Source organism: Scophthalmus maximus, chromosome 14 (assembly GCF_022379125.1).
Source record: "Scophthalmus maximus strain ysfricsl-2021 chromosome 14, ASM2237912v1, whole genome shotgun sequence".
Taxonomy (NCBI): Eukaryota; Metazoa; Chordata; class Actinopteri; order Pleuronectiformes; family Scophthalmidae; genus Scophthalmus; species Scophthalmus maximus.
In genome coordinates, this window is record NC_061528.1 from 14,636,744 (window position 1) to 14,651,493 (window position 14,750).

Consider the following 14,750-nt stretch of genomic DNA (forward strand, 5'->3'; position numbering starts at 1 on the left):
GTATGTACAATCTGCTTTGTTGCATAATTTCTTTTTCTATGCCAACTTTATGTTTATTGAACAATTTTAAACACAAACATACATTCCAGAAGTTACAATTTTGCTTTTAATTCATTTGAAATCCTGTTATCTCTTATCCTGTCCATCTCTTCACATTGTGTTGCATGATACATACAACATTGCTTACACACAAACACTTTCCCACTTTCCCCATAACCACATTCTTTCGCCCTCCATCAACCCGTGTGGGTTGGGACAGTACCAGAGTTTTACCATGTTGCTGTTGGTTGCCGAATAGAGATTGTGTCTCTTTGAAAGAAACACCAGGAACGGTCGAAACAAACCAAAAACAATGCACACCAAAAGTAGCAACATGGAAGCGAAGTGGAATAATTGATGGAGTGGATGCTGAATCAGGAAGCCGTGGATGTCTTAAGCAGAAGTATTTATTATAAGAGCTCAATATTGAGGAGACTTCCGGTTCACTACACAGATCAACTGGTTCACAGTGTTGGGCGTCCCAAGACGTCCCATCCCCGGTCTCTGTAGTGTATTTAGCTTTGAGTAATGTCGTCATCTCCCTGCGACCGTGACACCTCGAGAGAGACTTCGCTGCTGAATGATCGTTTCGTCTTGCCACGGATGAGATGACCTTGCTTAGTGCCTGAGAAGACTCGTCTTAAGAGTTCCTCAGGGGAGGATGGACGAAGATTCCTCAACAGAAGCCATATCAAATTTGGTTGTTGGAATATTATAATAATTGAATATATAATAATATCTTGACGTTTCCTTGGGTTGAATAGGGAAATCAAAACACGTCTACTCTCATGCGTCCCAGAAGTGGTTGGAGGGAGGGGCCCTTCGGCTCGGCTCTTTCCGGCTCTTTCCGTCGACGCTGACGCCGGGCCCGTCGCCGCCTCTCCCTCCCAGACTGCTTTATGTCTGGCAGCAGAGACCATGCGCGGTCGCCATATTAGCGGAGCACCCCTCCCCTCCAGCGCCGTCACAGCACAGAGCCACAGCAGCAGCGGTGCGGGAGCTACATCCTGAACAACGCTCGCCGCTGGGGCGGACCAGTGATACAGCAAAACCGACGGCGACAGACGAGGATCCGGTGGAGTAGATCACACGCCGTTGACCGACCACGTTAAGTGAACGTATTCCCTCTGCCCCCCCCCCCCGCCGCCGCCCCCCGCGACTGTGCACCGGACGAAACGTTGCGTGTTTTCCTTCTCTTTTCCCTTGAACGCACCGAGCAGTTAACCCGCCTCGCCACGGTCCTGTGTTTAGCTAGCCGGTGATGGAGACTGGCTAGCTAGCTAGCTAGCTGACGTGACCACTCTTGTCAGGCTAGCATCTTGATACAACGCTAACTCGCTCCGCGGCTCTTCCGCCCCCGCTGCGTGTTTATTTCATTTCCGCGCAGCCTCCGGTTACAAAAAAGAAGAAGCTCGAGGACATGTCAGCGTGTGTCTGACAAGGGGCGCGGACGGACGACAGCGGGAGCTAGCCGGCGAACCGCAAACTGGCATCAGCTGACGTTAGCTTGCTAGCTGCTGCTCAGCGATCGGCCACTAGCTTCTCCTGCCTCGTTGTCGCCGGAGAGCACCGAGGCTGCGAACACAAGTTTGTCTGATATTGTGAGGACGGAGCCCCCCGACGCTTGGTCCGCGTATTTATCTTGGGTCGTCTTGTCTGTTGACCGCAGTTTTTGTCAAGACGGCGCCGTCAACGAATCGCAAACCTCATTGCGTACTGTCAGAGACCGACTACCCCACGGATTCTTTCGAAATGCATCATCCGGAGCCCGCAGGAGACTCTGGCACCGTTAGAAAGATGGCGCATCCGGCCGTCTTCCACAGAAGGGGGAGCAACACGGGCAGCGGGAGCGGCTCCACGCTGTCAACACCGGCGAACCCGGTGGTCAACAACAGCCACGTCGCTGCCGATGATTATCAGCCCTCCCTGCTGATCCAGTGCCAACCTCCTGCTGGTTCGTCCTCCCCGGGTCCCCACCATCCTCCTCCCCACAGCCTGAATCTCCCCTCCCAGCCGCAGCCCGCACAGTCGGCCGGAGCTCAGATGAAAAAGAAGAGTGGATTCCAGATCACGAGTGTGACTCCGGCGCAAATATCTGTGAGTACCAACAACAGTATTGCAGAGGACACGGAGAGCTACGATGACCTGGATGAGTCCCACACCGAGGATCTGTCCTCCTCCGAAATCTTGGACGTGTCCCTCTCCAGAGCTAATGACATAGTCGGAGCAGAGAGGAGCTCGTCGGAAGAGACACTGAATAATTTCCATGAGGCAGAGACCCCTGGGGCCGTCTCCCCCAACCAGCCATCGCACCCCCACGTACTGAGCCAGGCTCAACAGCCCGGTGGGGCCATGGTGAACGGAACTGCGCACCATCACCATCAACACCCTCACCATCCTAACCATGCCCAGGTCTACTCTCTGTCCTCTGGCCCCGGGAGCGTCCCGTCTGCCCTCACTTCTGGACCATCACCTCGTGTCACCCAGACAATGCCTTCTAACGCGGGGGGCCCTCAAGAGAATGTTTCCCAGACTGCCCCTCCAAATATTGCTGCTCCGCCCGTGGTGGCCTCGGGAGCTGTCCCTGGAATGCACAGTTCTGTTACAGGCACTACAGTTAGCATAGTTAATCCCCAGACCAGCAGCGTTAGTAATGTGAATATGTTGAGCTCTGCCAACGTGCCTGTGAGAGGGGGGGGCGCTAGCAGTAGCAGTGCTGGCGTTCCCCTCAATGTGATAAGCGGCAGTGGGGGAAGCGGAGGTGGCGCCGTCGCACCCGCGGGCAACCTTATGACTGCTGCTAATATCAGCATCATCCAGCAACACCAAAACATCGGCTCCAACATCGCTATGACTACTACGGCCTCTGCTACTGTTGCTGCTGTTGCCGTCACCACCTCTGGAGGGATGGGACCCTCCGGTGGGATCCAGGGAAGAGTTGGATCTGCTGTGCAGCAGCCTGGGAGTGCAGCCATGGCCACAGCCTCTGTATCATCTGCTCCTGCTCCAGCCCCTGCGGTGGCTGCCACCAGTTCTCGCTTCAGGGTGGTGAAGCTGGACTCTAGCTCTGAGCCTTTCAAGAAGGGCAGATGGACATGTACTGATTTCTATGACAAGGAGAAACAAGGAGACGTTGCCGGTACCTCTGCGTCTGATGCTGGGTCTCTCGGCATGCGTCAGTATGTCGCTGAGAACTTTGCTGCGCCCTCAGAGAGGGAAAGCACAAGTGGAAGTTCTGTGAGTAGCACTATGAGTACACTGAGCCATTATACTGATAGTGTCTGCAGTGGAGAGGCTGGGGTGGCCCCAGTGCCCCAATATGCCCAGGATTATGCCTCCCCTCCGCAGGGCTTTCAAGGAATTCTCCCCAGCGGCTTAAACATGGGAGTATCGCAAGCCCAACCTCACATGCACGCCCAGGATATTACCCATTCACATGTGAAGACTACTGGGGCCCCCTCGGCTTCTACGAACTTTCATCAGTCTGCTCCCATGCCAGGCCACCAGACCATTGGACTCTCTACAACTTCTATATCCCAGCAGCAGCTCACCTATGCACAGGCAGTTGCGAGTCAAACTCCGGGCCCTGCACAGGGCCTAGTGGGTGTTCAGCAGCAGAATATAGGCTATGCTCCCCTGCAGCAGCAGCAGCAGCAGCAGCAGCAGCTAGCTGCTGCCCCGCAAACAGCCGCAGTGTACACCCAGTCACATCAAGGCATCCCCCAGGCTGCTGCTCCTCAATCTCTGTCCAACCCAGCTGGATCAGCACCCTCTGGACCAGCCAGTGGATCATGTCAGATGGTAGGAGGCCCTCAGCATTCACAGGCACTTCTCCACACACAGCCACAGCAGCCCCCCTCCCTTCAAGCCGCCACCTCCTCTATGCCCTCTCATGTTGGTGTAGCAGGTCATGGCCAGCAGCCCCAAGGCCTCCCTGGCCATCTGGATTGTCAGCAGCAGAAGCAACAGTCACTCCCATCGCAAATCCAGAACCTGGGCCTGGGTGCTCAGCAGCCCATTACAGTCCACCAGAGTCAAGTGTCTGCACCAAGTGTGCCTCCCAACCCCCAGAGTGATCCCCATGCACAGCCCCAAGCCCACAACACTGGGAGTAGTGGAAGGATTCCCTCGCAGGTTGTTCCTCACAGCCAACCGTCCTCTGTTAGCTTGTCCCAGGACCACAGCAGTGCCCAGGCCCTCACCCACGCTGCCCAGGCCAGTGCCCTGTATGCTAGTCTGCCCACCTTCACAACTACTCAGCTGCAGGACGCCCAGCGGCTGCTCCTCCAGCACCAGTCGGCCCTGTTAGGGCTGCCCAAGTTGTCGGGAGTGGAGGCTGGATCTGGATCCAGCACTGGCCAGGGTCAAGAAGCTGAGGGCAATACCACCACCATCGGTGCCTTAACTGCATCAGCCGGTCTTAAGACTGTCGATGGAGACGAGGATGGGTAAGGAGAACTCTTTATTCCGTGACTCTTTTTGATCATATTTATTTGATATGTTGCGACCAAATTTCAATTTTGTTTGGAATTAAACCATGATACTGAGAGATGCATGCTTTTACATTTGTGTGTGTTGCCTAAATCATCAGTCTGCTAAAAGTAGGGTGATTTCACTGGTTGCTGAGGCAGCTGAGAGGGAAGAGGACTGTTATTGTTTTCCTAGATAGCCGGCAGACAGTAGCCAGGCTGCCACAGTCCGTCTGTCCTCCCTCAGTGGGACACAGTGCAGGACTCAGCTGAATGTGACGTCGCTTGTCTTTATCAAGAAACTGCAGTGATTCGACATTTTACCCAGCCCGTCTGCCTGCACGCTTGAATCTTGACCTATCTTCGTTGCAGGACAGAATTTCTGCTTGGTGCACAGTTTGCTGAGCACACTCTCAGCTCATTTGTTGTCGAAAAAGCAGGAAACATGACGCAGGTTCTTTGATTATTTTATTCGATATTGAAAAAACCGGCAGCTAGCTTCAAATGTGGTAGACATGAAAAATGGCTTAATCCAACAGATGAAATTACATTTTTTTTATGTTTTACACTCCACTCTGCAAAGCTTAGAAACACTCCCACCCTTTGATGAACTCATGAGGCCGAGATGTTGGTTTACTTGTTTACATACAAAAGTATAGTGCAGTAACCTTTTCCTTTACTAAAAGCTTATTGATTTCATTAAGTGCTCTCTCCCCCCACTTCTCTCACTCTCCTGTCACTACAGTTTGTTAGTGATTTTATGCTATGACCTTAATGAAAATCCTGTGGAATGTCGTCCCAATAATACGTTTCAAGAGGTAATTTTGTGGTTGGACAGGAATTTTAATCACCTTGCAGTAGCAGGAAATTGCTCACCTCTAAGTCAATCCTAACACTCTTAAGCCCCCCCCTTACCCTAGCTCTTACCTTATTAACGTCTATGATATATATCTCACCTGAGGCGTGATAAACAGGCGGGAAGGTAGATGGTAGCATGGATGTCTTAGCAGTAGTTTGGATTCTGTGTCTGAATGATGGGGACCATTCTCACATGATGTTTAACTCTGAGGAATGTGAAATCTATGTGGGATCAGGTGGATTATTGTGTCTTTGATGATAAGCAGTATTTGGGTGAAACCAAAGCCCCTGTTACAAATAAGAACATTGTCTCTGTGAATCATGCTCACGGTTCAGTTACGCCAAGTTTACCTGCCATCACTCGAGGGTGATGAGTCCCCGCTGACGGGTGAGTCTGTGTCTAAAACTGGGTATTTCTCTGGCTAGTTCTCAGCCTTTCTTATTCAGTGGACCTTCAATGACAAAAAAAAGTAGTGCACAACCCAGAGATGACAGGGCGCGCGCGCGCACACACACACACACAGAATCTATGCACAGTCAAATCAAGTTTTTTCCCCTCTGATTCCTTTGGTATTTCAAATTTTCTGATACTGAACTGAACCTATTTGTTTTATCTGGCAGTTGACATCAAATAAAAGCCAGAATAAAACATAAACCTTACAGATCCAGTTGTTTCCCAGAAAAAAAAAGTTTGCTCAGCACTAATAATGCTGCTCTTAGGCTGTTTTGAGCCTGCCTACCACTTGCATATGACCACCTGTGTTTTGGAGAAACAAAACCAAACCCATTAGTTTACAGTGAGTCGTTCGGCGAACCTGTCACATTGAGAAGTTGCGATCAAAACCCCCGGGGCGTAACTTTATGAAATCTCCATAGGGCATTTTTATTTTCAAAAAGTTGATGTCCAATTGTCGAATTATTTACCTTAAAATCTAATTGTGACATTATAGAAGTGGTGGGTAATAATCACTTTTACTTGTTAAAATGGAAATGTGATGAGTATCAGTGATGGCCCCTTTTTAAAGTCACTTTAATGAAACCATTGCGAAGATCCTGAATCCTTTTCATTTGTCTTCTAATTGCAGTGGAGTCAGTCCTGCTCATAAAAGCTGATTTGGTCTTTGTTTGTTGGGAATGTCTTTACAAGGTTCAGGGGGGGGGGCGTCTGCTGGGTGGCTCCTGTCAAAATATAGTATTTTAATGGGTTGGCCCTGTCCTCATAAATCACCAGTTAAGGCACAGTGCCGTGTGTGTCTGTGAGGGAGAAGGTGTGCGAATGAGGCACGGTGTCAACTGTGCATTTGCTCTGTCTGCACTGACACAGCATTTATGGACTATGTTCAAGAAGGGTGGGTGGTCTGGTATGGAAGCCTGTATGGGACTTAATTTTAAATAATAATGTAAAAATTTAAAAGAAAATGCTATAATCAAATTTTCATTTTCACATCCTTGTATGGGCATTCTATGACTATATTAAAATGATAATGCAATTTGATGACAATATGAAAATTTGAATGAAAACTTTTCATTTTCAAAGACTTAACCTGCTCTTCAGTGGACAATATTCAAATGTGAATGCATTTTATAGACATTGTGACCTACATATTGCATATTTTGCGGCACACGCCGACATCACATAGATTAGTCGCCATCGAAAGTTAACAATGGCGTTAAATATTTCACAATTAACGCAAATATAAACAAGTTTATATTGACAGCACTAATATATATATATATATATATATATAATACAATACTATAATACAATATATAATTGCTGCATTGGTGGAGATGTCTTTCTTCAGCTACCAGGAGGCCAGTGTTGTACAAATGGGTTTCCATTGCACAACCTTAAGCCAGATACAACTTCTCTGCCAAAGAATCCAACATTTTCTTTTTGTCATTAAAGCCCCTGTTCTGCCAATCCATGGTCTCATCAGAATTGATTGAGGACGCTGCATTTTTTTGGTAACGCCATGCTATTGTTAGTCTGAACTGTGTGTGTGTGTGTGTGTGTGTGTGTGTGTGTGTGTGTGTGTGTGTGTGTGTGTGTGTGTGTGTGTGTGTGTGTGTGTGTGTGTGTGTGTGTGTGTGTGTGTGTGTGTGTGTGTGTGTGTGTGTGTGTGTGTGTGTGTGTGTGTGTGTGTGTGTGTGTGTGTGTGTGTGTGTGGGGAGGGAGGGAGGGGGAGAGAGAGGGCTGGCAGCGTGATGGCTATCTCTGCCGCTGTCTGATTTGAATGTAATCTTCCCGCTGGCAGTGCAGGGAGCCAGTGTGTGCTGGGCCCGTTGCTCATTGTGTGGAGATCAACCAGAACTTCAAAATTCACAACACACAGGGGAAGTGACCCAAGCTGACCCAACCAGACCTAGTCACATTTACTGGAGCTGGTTGACAGCCAAGGACACAGCCGACTGAATGAGAGGGGACCAGACTGAGCAGAGCTGATTAATCCTGCCTCGGTGTTGCGCTTCTGTTTCCTTCATCAGCGTCTGATATGTTGATGGTTTTGCATTGGCTTGGTGAAGTTTATACCATAATACTCTGTCAGTCTTGGATAAAACCCCCAGGTGTGCAATCTTTAGGTTAATATCCATCTTGAATTAATTAAACTTGCCTAACTTTTACTGCTTGTGTGATCATTCCCCCATGATTGGACCAAAGCTCTCTCTCCCCCCTCCCTCTGTCTCTGTCTCTGTCTGTGTGTGTGTGTGTGGTAGCGGTAGCAGCAGCAGCAGCTGTAGTTTGGGTTAGAATGATTTTGTTGTCCTGTTTTTTGATATGAGATGGTGGACGTTTTTTTGTGACGTTTTTTGTTCTCGGTTTTAGAAACGGTACAGCCCCATTTTTTTACTATCAAACATTCAACCCCTGGCAATGTATTTTTAAAAATTGGCAATGATAACGACTAAGATTTCGTTATCAAACCCTGACAAAGACATGTAATTGATGTTTGGTATTTTAACCATAAACAACATTAATAAATAAAAACACAAATGAAACCAAATGTATGGAACTTCAATCAAGAAAATAAACAGATTCGTAAAAATGTGTACATGAATAAATTCTTTTTATATTGCAAACATATACATATATTTGATACGAAAAGCCTCAACTTTGGAGATTTTATCGAGCAACCAATATCGGTCGGGCTCTAATAGTAATTTCTAGCTCAACTATCATCTATTTTTGATGAAGAAAAATGTATGTGCTTGTTGGAAAAAACAACAACAAACCAGGGTTTTCCCTGTGCTTCAGGAGAGCTTCGGCATGTGGCATGGGATTATGTATTGACTATAAACATAAGTCGGTATGTCTGACGTTGAATTTGTGGTGAACCTCAGCTATGTGCAGTGCAACCATATTATTGTTGTGGTGTGTTCCAAGGTTCGGCTGATAATAATAACTCATTGGCTTGTTGATGCGAGGGGCCAGGATCATCCAATCACCTTTTTTAAGTGGTTTGTCTCTTGTCAGGTCTCTGGTTGAATATGGTTAAATGATGGGACAAGTGTTCACAAGTTGTTGAATCAAAGGGTGGTGAGGCCAAATTATTTTTCTGATTTAGAGCAAATCTTTAAAGCCCAAGCCTCACAAATGTTTTGTTGTTTTAGTTTTTTTTTACATATTGCCCAGATATTATTTGTCTTCTGAATGGAGCTGGAAATTAGAAATGAAGTCAATATGCACCTTGACTGGAGGGGGGTTTTGCTTTTTAAGCAATGCCAACATGTTTGGTAGGACTCTGGTTCATCCATAGTTTCACATCACTGAAGTGTTTCACTAAAAGTAAGCAGTGTTTGTTATTTGTTATGCTGCTGACGCCTCCCCCATTGCCGCCACGCAGACCAAGCCAGAGAACACCAGAACACGGCAGCGCAGCAACATGCTGTGTATGAGTGAGTGAGAGTGAGAGAGAGGGAGGGCCGAGGGGTGTCTCCCCACACACTACTGAGTATTTACTGTGTTGTCGTTGTTGTTTTGTCTTAAGCCCAGCAGTGGATGGCAGAATGACACTGAGCAAGGAGATAGTGAGCGGCTCCCTGTGTGTTGATGAAACGCAGGTTAATACAGAACACTCGCATGTGCACATCTCTTTGCAAATCAGATCAGGTCCTCGTCCGTTGCTTATTTGTATGCTTTGCGTATGCAGATGCGTCATTGATTTTGTGTGTCCTGGCCGCCTTCTTGCTGATGGTTTATTTTTCCATCAATAAACAGGATTGTTTCACTTGAGAGGGCAGTGGGAAAACTAATGGCTTGTAATGGATGATAATGGATTGTGTTTTCAGTCTTCCTTTCATCTATGAGAAAATTGCCGCCCCCCCCCCCCCCCCCCCCCCCCCCACTTAGTGCCGTCATAGTCTAACCTTGTTGAAAAACTGCTTGTTCTGTTTTAAATTGTGGTTCTTTTTGTACCTGTGCATTACAAACAGAAGCAATTATAATGCCACTTTATTTGCTTTTCATTATTTGTTGTGCTTTCACTGAGGAGGGGGGGGGGGTAGTGCAATAAAATAAATAGATTAAGTCTCTTTGGTCATCATGATATAAAAAATTTTAAAGGCTGATTTGATGTTATGACTCCCAGTGTGTGACCAGTTGTCTCATTCATTTCATCACACCCAAAGTCAGTTAGGTTGTCTTGCTCATCCTTCTGCTAGATGTTTTTGCTGCTACTGCGAATGTTGCACAGCAAACATTGTCAACTTTTGGCCACACTAACAGCTCTAAGACAACATTGCTTTGTGTAGCTATAAAAGGTATTTTATTGTTTTTAATCACAGTGGATTGTTTTTGTGTACATAAAACTTTATTTTGTCTCCTGCAAGTAGAGACGTCCCACCAGCTTAGTCTCTATGAAAACAAAAAAGAGATGGTACACATGAGAATAATAAAAAAAGAATCGTTTTTTTTGTTTGTTTGATTTTACTCGAAATGGTATGGACGTAGTATCATATTTTCTCAGAGTGGGAGACACTTTTAGGGGCTGCTGCACTGCTTTATTAAAGTTTCTTCATATTACTTTGACAGTTCCGTGTTCACATCCTTATTCGGAGAAGCCAGCTTATTGGACCAAAAGATATAGATGAATAATGGAGCATCAGTTCCTTTAAAGTCACTGAGCTCTTGTCTACAACATGTGTAACATAATGTCTGTGCAAGGCATGTGTGATGTATGCGCATTATTTAAATTTTTTTTTATCTTTAGGCTTAAGTGGGCTGCCACTGTCAGTCCCCTGAACATGCAGGCAATGTGCTGAATCATGGCCGGCATTCCTGTGGCCAGAACACTGTCCAGTCAGCTCCAGGAATCTCTCTCTCTCTCTCTCTCTCTCTCTCTCTCTCTCTCTCTCTCTCTCTCTCTCTCTCTCTCTCTCTCTCTCTCTCTCTCTCTCTCTCTCTCTCACATGCGCGCGCACACACACACACACACACACTCACACTCACACTCACACACGCACTTTTTTATCCTGAATTTCTCCTGTCCTACTGTAATGTTTTTTTCATCACAGCTTTGTGCATTATTCATTTATATTTTCCTTTCAGCCTGACGGGAATAAAAGACGCTGGTGTTATCCGAGGATATAAACAAAGGAACCCATAAAAAGATAATGACGTACTACCTTGCGTCCTATCTGTGTTCTCGCGTACAGATCGGCTGAGTCGTGTTGGAGTCTATGCGCAAAACTCTGCAGACCAGCCTTATTGTTACTATCAAATAGAAATGTGTGCCGTCTGTCTCCTGATGCTGTGATAACTGTTGGCCTGATTGGCCGGTCAGTCATAGCTTCATCTGAGAGTCCATTTATCTGCTATTCACTGGATTTATCACTTGATTGTATTTGTGGTATAGATGTTGTTACTATGCATAAGAAAGAATGAAGCAACAACTAAGGCTGCAACAAGATGTTGTTTTCACTATTATGAATCTGACAATCATTTTCTTGATAAATCTATTTTTTGGTCTAGGAAATGGAAAAAAAGGAAGAAGTCACAGTGACTTCTACGGCATAACAAGGATATTCCGTTCACTGTTAAAAGAAACCCTGCAAATATTCACCTCTGAGAACTTGGAAACACTGATGTTTGGCATTTTTGTTGACTTTATTATCTGATTATTGTCTTGGTTTCAATTAAACTCCTCTTCTGAATTCCACTAACTAACGTTTCAGCTGTAGAATCCACACTCTGAAAATGCAGAATCTTGTTAAGGCATTGATTGAACTTCACTTGAACTTCATTAATCATAGTCCCAGGCACTATGTGGAATATTTTGACATTCTAAGAAATACAATATTCTAATATATAATAATTTATTTTCTTAAAGAGCTAAACGACAGGGAAAGATCAGTTTATACTTCTGAGCTTAATCGATGTTGTAGGTGCAGCATGGCCTGGTCACGTATACTGTAGGGGTGGGCGGAATCAATGAAGCATAGTATTGCGATATTTTATGTGCCAATATTACATCTATACATGTAGATATGCCATACGATTAAGGGCTTTGCAGGTGAGGAGAGGAATTCTAAATATTACAGGAAGCCGGTGTAGTGAAGCTCATACAGGAGAAATGTGACTATTTTTTTCCTGGTTCTTGTCAGTACACATGCTGCGGCATTTTGGACGAGCAGCCGAGTCTTTAAAGTCTTTCTGCTGCAGCCTGATGATAAAGGAATTACAATAATCAAACCTGGAGGTCACAAAGGCGTGGACTCGTTTTTCTGCATCTTTTTGCAATTTTCTTTGCAAGGTTACATAGTTGAAGAAAGGCAGTCCTCGAAATCTCTTCTAAGAAGTCCTGATCGAAGAGAAGTCCCAGATTCCTGATGTTTTTGCTGGAGGCATGGGCAATGCCGTCCAGAGTAGCTACAGTACACGATTAGAAAATGCTTCTCTGAGGTGTTTAGGGCCAAGTATTACAACTTGGTAGCTCCCTGCACTTTTTTGGTTAAGGTCATGTAGAAAGGTTCTGTGAATTAAACATATGCTTTAAGGCATTTCAACAAAGTTTTGTCAAGAGTTTGTATTATTCTAAATTTTTGCTGAAGACAAATATTCAAATATCCGTTATCGGCCGAAAGGCCATATCGGTCGACCCCTATTGTACACATTATCTCCTCTGACATCTCTCTTTTCTGTGTTTGTTATTTCAGTGAAATTATAGTACATTTATTAGCTCCAACTCCAACATGATCCACTCAGTTTCTGTCACCGTTGTTTAAAGTGCACACACTTGTGTGGTAACTAGCAATTGTGCTCACAGCGGCGACACGTGGGCTCTGTGCCGACCCTACACCGAAGTATAAACCAGGCTATAGGGTTGGCTTCACTGGAGGCCGGGCTGAAAAGCCTGGATCTGTGAAAGTTCATAGTGTCATAAATGACAGTTGTAAATGTATCTGGTGTGCTTGGGTTAGTGGAGTCTGATAGCCTCAGCTGTGATGTGAGAGCTCCTGCCACTGAGTGTCTTTTCTTTCAAGATTCATTCACTCTCACTTTGTGTGAGCTAATCCCCTTTTCTATGCTCTCTCTGAATGCCGAGGGCTGCTGGAGGGAGGGTCAAGTTGTTTTTTAATTTTTCTTTTAAATCTAGTCTCACCAGCTGCTTCTCTTATTAGCAGGCATGAAACACAGAGACACTTGGCTCTTCATCGTGTCTATATCTGTCAGTTTAATATCCACATACTCAATATTACATTTACTTCAGTGCAAATTGTCGTACTCAAAGAAAAGATTTTCTGTGGTCATATTAGCCTGTTTACTTAAAATCTCTGTTGATTAGCGATGACAATTTATTTTTTTTATTAAAAAATTGTTTCTGAGCGTTACATACCCAATGCATTCTCTTTGGTTGCTGCTGCTGGCACATCACAGTATCACTCCTGCCAAGTAAAGTCTCCCTGCAAACCATTTTCATCCTCTAAACAGTGCTTTACTAGCCCCTGCTGGATGGAAAGCTATATAACAGCCTACACACCAGGCTCCCCTCACAATGTGCTCGTCAGTGTATGTGTCAAATCCTGACAAAATCCAAGTTTGAAAGCACCGTATTCGTGCGAAACTGACTGGAATGACCTTGAAAGTGTTACCGCTGTGAACGCTCCTTTTTCAGACACGCTGGCCCTGATGGGTGGGAGGGAGATGTGAAGCAGAACTATGAAATGCAAATTGGAAACAAAAAGTCAAACTGTGTCTTACCACAGGCGGAGAGGCCAGTTTGCAACCAAATGGTAGCGGTACACTGTCAGTGAAATGTGCACAGGCTGAGTCAACTGAAGTAATCATTTCTATCAAAAATGTATTCCCCAATACAGTAAGAAAGTAAAGTGGGGTCCAAAAGCGGGAGACCACTGTCTCATTCACTTAAATATTTTTCCTCTAACCTGCTTTGACTGAGAACGTTTGAGCTGTTGTTTTTGTTTGAGTTTCTTAGCCAATTGTTATTGGCCATTTCTTAATCTTATCATAATATTTTGCTTATCATTAATACAGCCATTGTTTTAATTTTTTTTCTAAGCTATGGAGGTAACTTGTAGCTGGAGATTTTGTAAATGCACTTAACTGTTGTTCCTCACTCACTGATCGGGAGCACTTTAGAGTTTGGAGTTTCTTGAGCTGCTTTCAGACACCAAAGTCCAGACATTTTCCCAAAAGCGTTGCTGCTGACATTATTCTGAACTTTTCCTGCCAGCCCCCTACTAAACTTTTCCTGTAAATGTCAGATTAAGCCCATGGGAGGACACCTTAAAATCTCCGGAGAATTCACAGCGAGCGAATAGACCTGTTGACGAATGTGGAGAAAAAAGAAACCACTCGTCATTTTCTGCCTCATGCAAGCTCCACCACAGACGCCACAGAATGTTCTGGAAACTGTTCCTGTTGATGTGAAACTTGTCTGAGTTCATGTCTAATACTTTCTACGTAATGGCTCCCCGCTTCGTCTGCGATGTCTGTCCGCAGAGCCCACCTCTGACTTTCAAACAGACGCACACTGACCGTTGAATGTAGATTACTTTGAAAAGGTTAGCGCCTTCGTGTGCTTCCACACCTGAGACCTGAGTCGTGTAGGAAATTATTGAGGTCACAGCAGTTGTAAGAGTCTTCAAAAGTCACATTTATGGATGTCTGAATTGTTGTTGAATTGAGTACTTGAACTCACATTACGCAAAGTAAAAACACACTTGTTTTAGTTTATTTGATTCTTTATAGTTAGTTTATCCTTGCGTGTGATTTCATCTCGCTCTACTTAGACACAGTTAGTGAGCGGAGGACTGTCAAGAGCAGCCATTGGGGGAATCTACACTGCTCTTTGAGTTTGTCATATGCTGACTGGACAGAGGTCAGGATTCATTCACTCCGTCGCTGGAGGCAGTGAAGTTTAT

General features: G+C 45.4%; 1 protein-coding gene across 1 annotated transcript in view; it reads left to right on the forward strand.

Moving 5' to 3' along the window:
* The first annotated feature begins 614 nt into the window (after positions 1-614).
* Positions 615-14,750, forward strand: part of tsc22d1 (TSC22 domain family, member 1) — a 28,906-nt gene continuing 14,770 nt past the window's right edge. Inside the window, exon 1 of the mRNA XM_035651478.2 lies at positions 615-4,487. Coding sequence (XP_035507371.2) covers positions 1,792-4,487 — 2,696 coding nt within the window. The 5' untranslated portion in view covers positions 615-1,791. The remainder of the gene's footprint in view (positions 4,488-14,750) is intronic.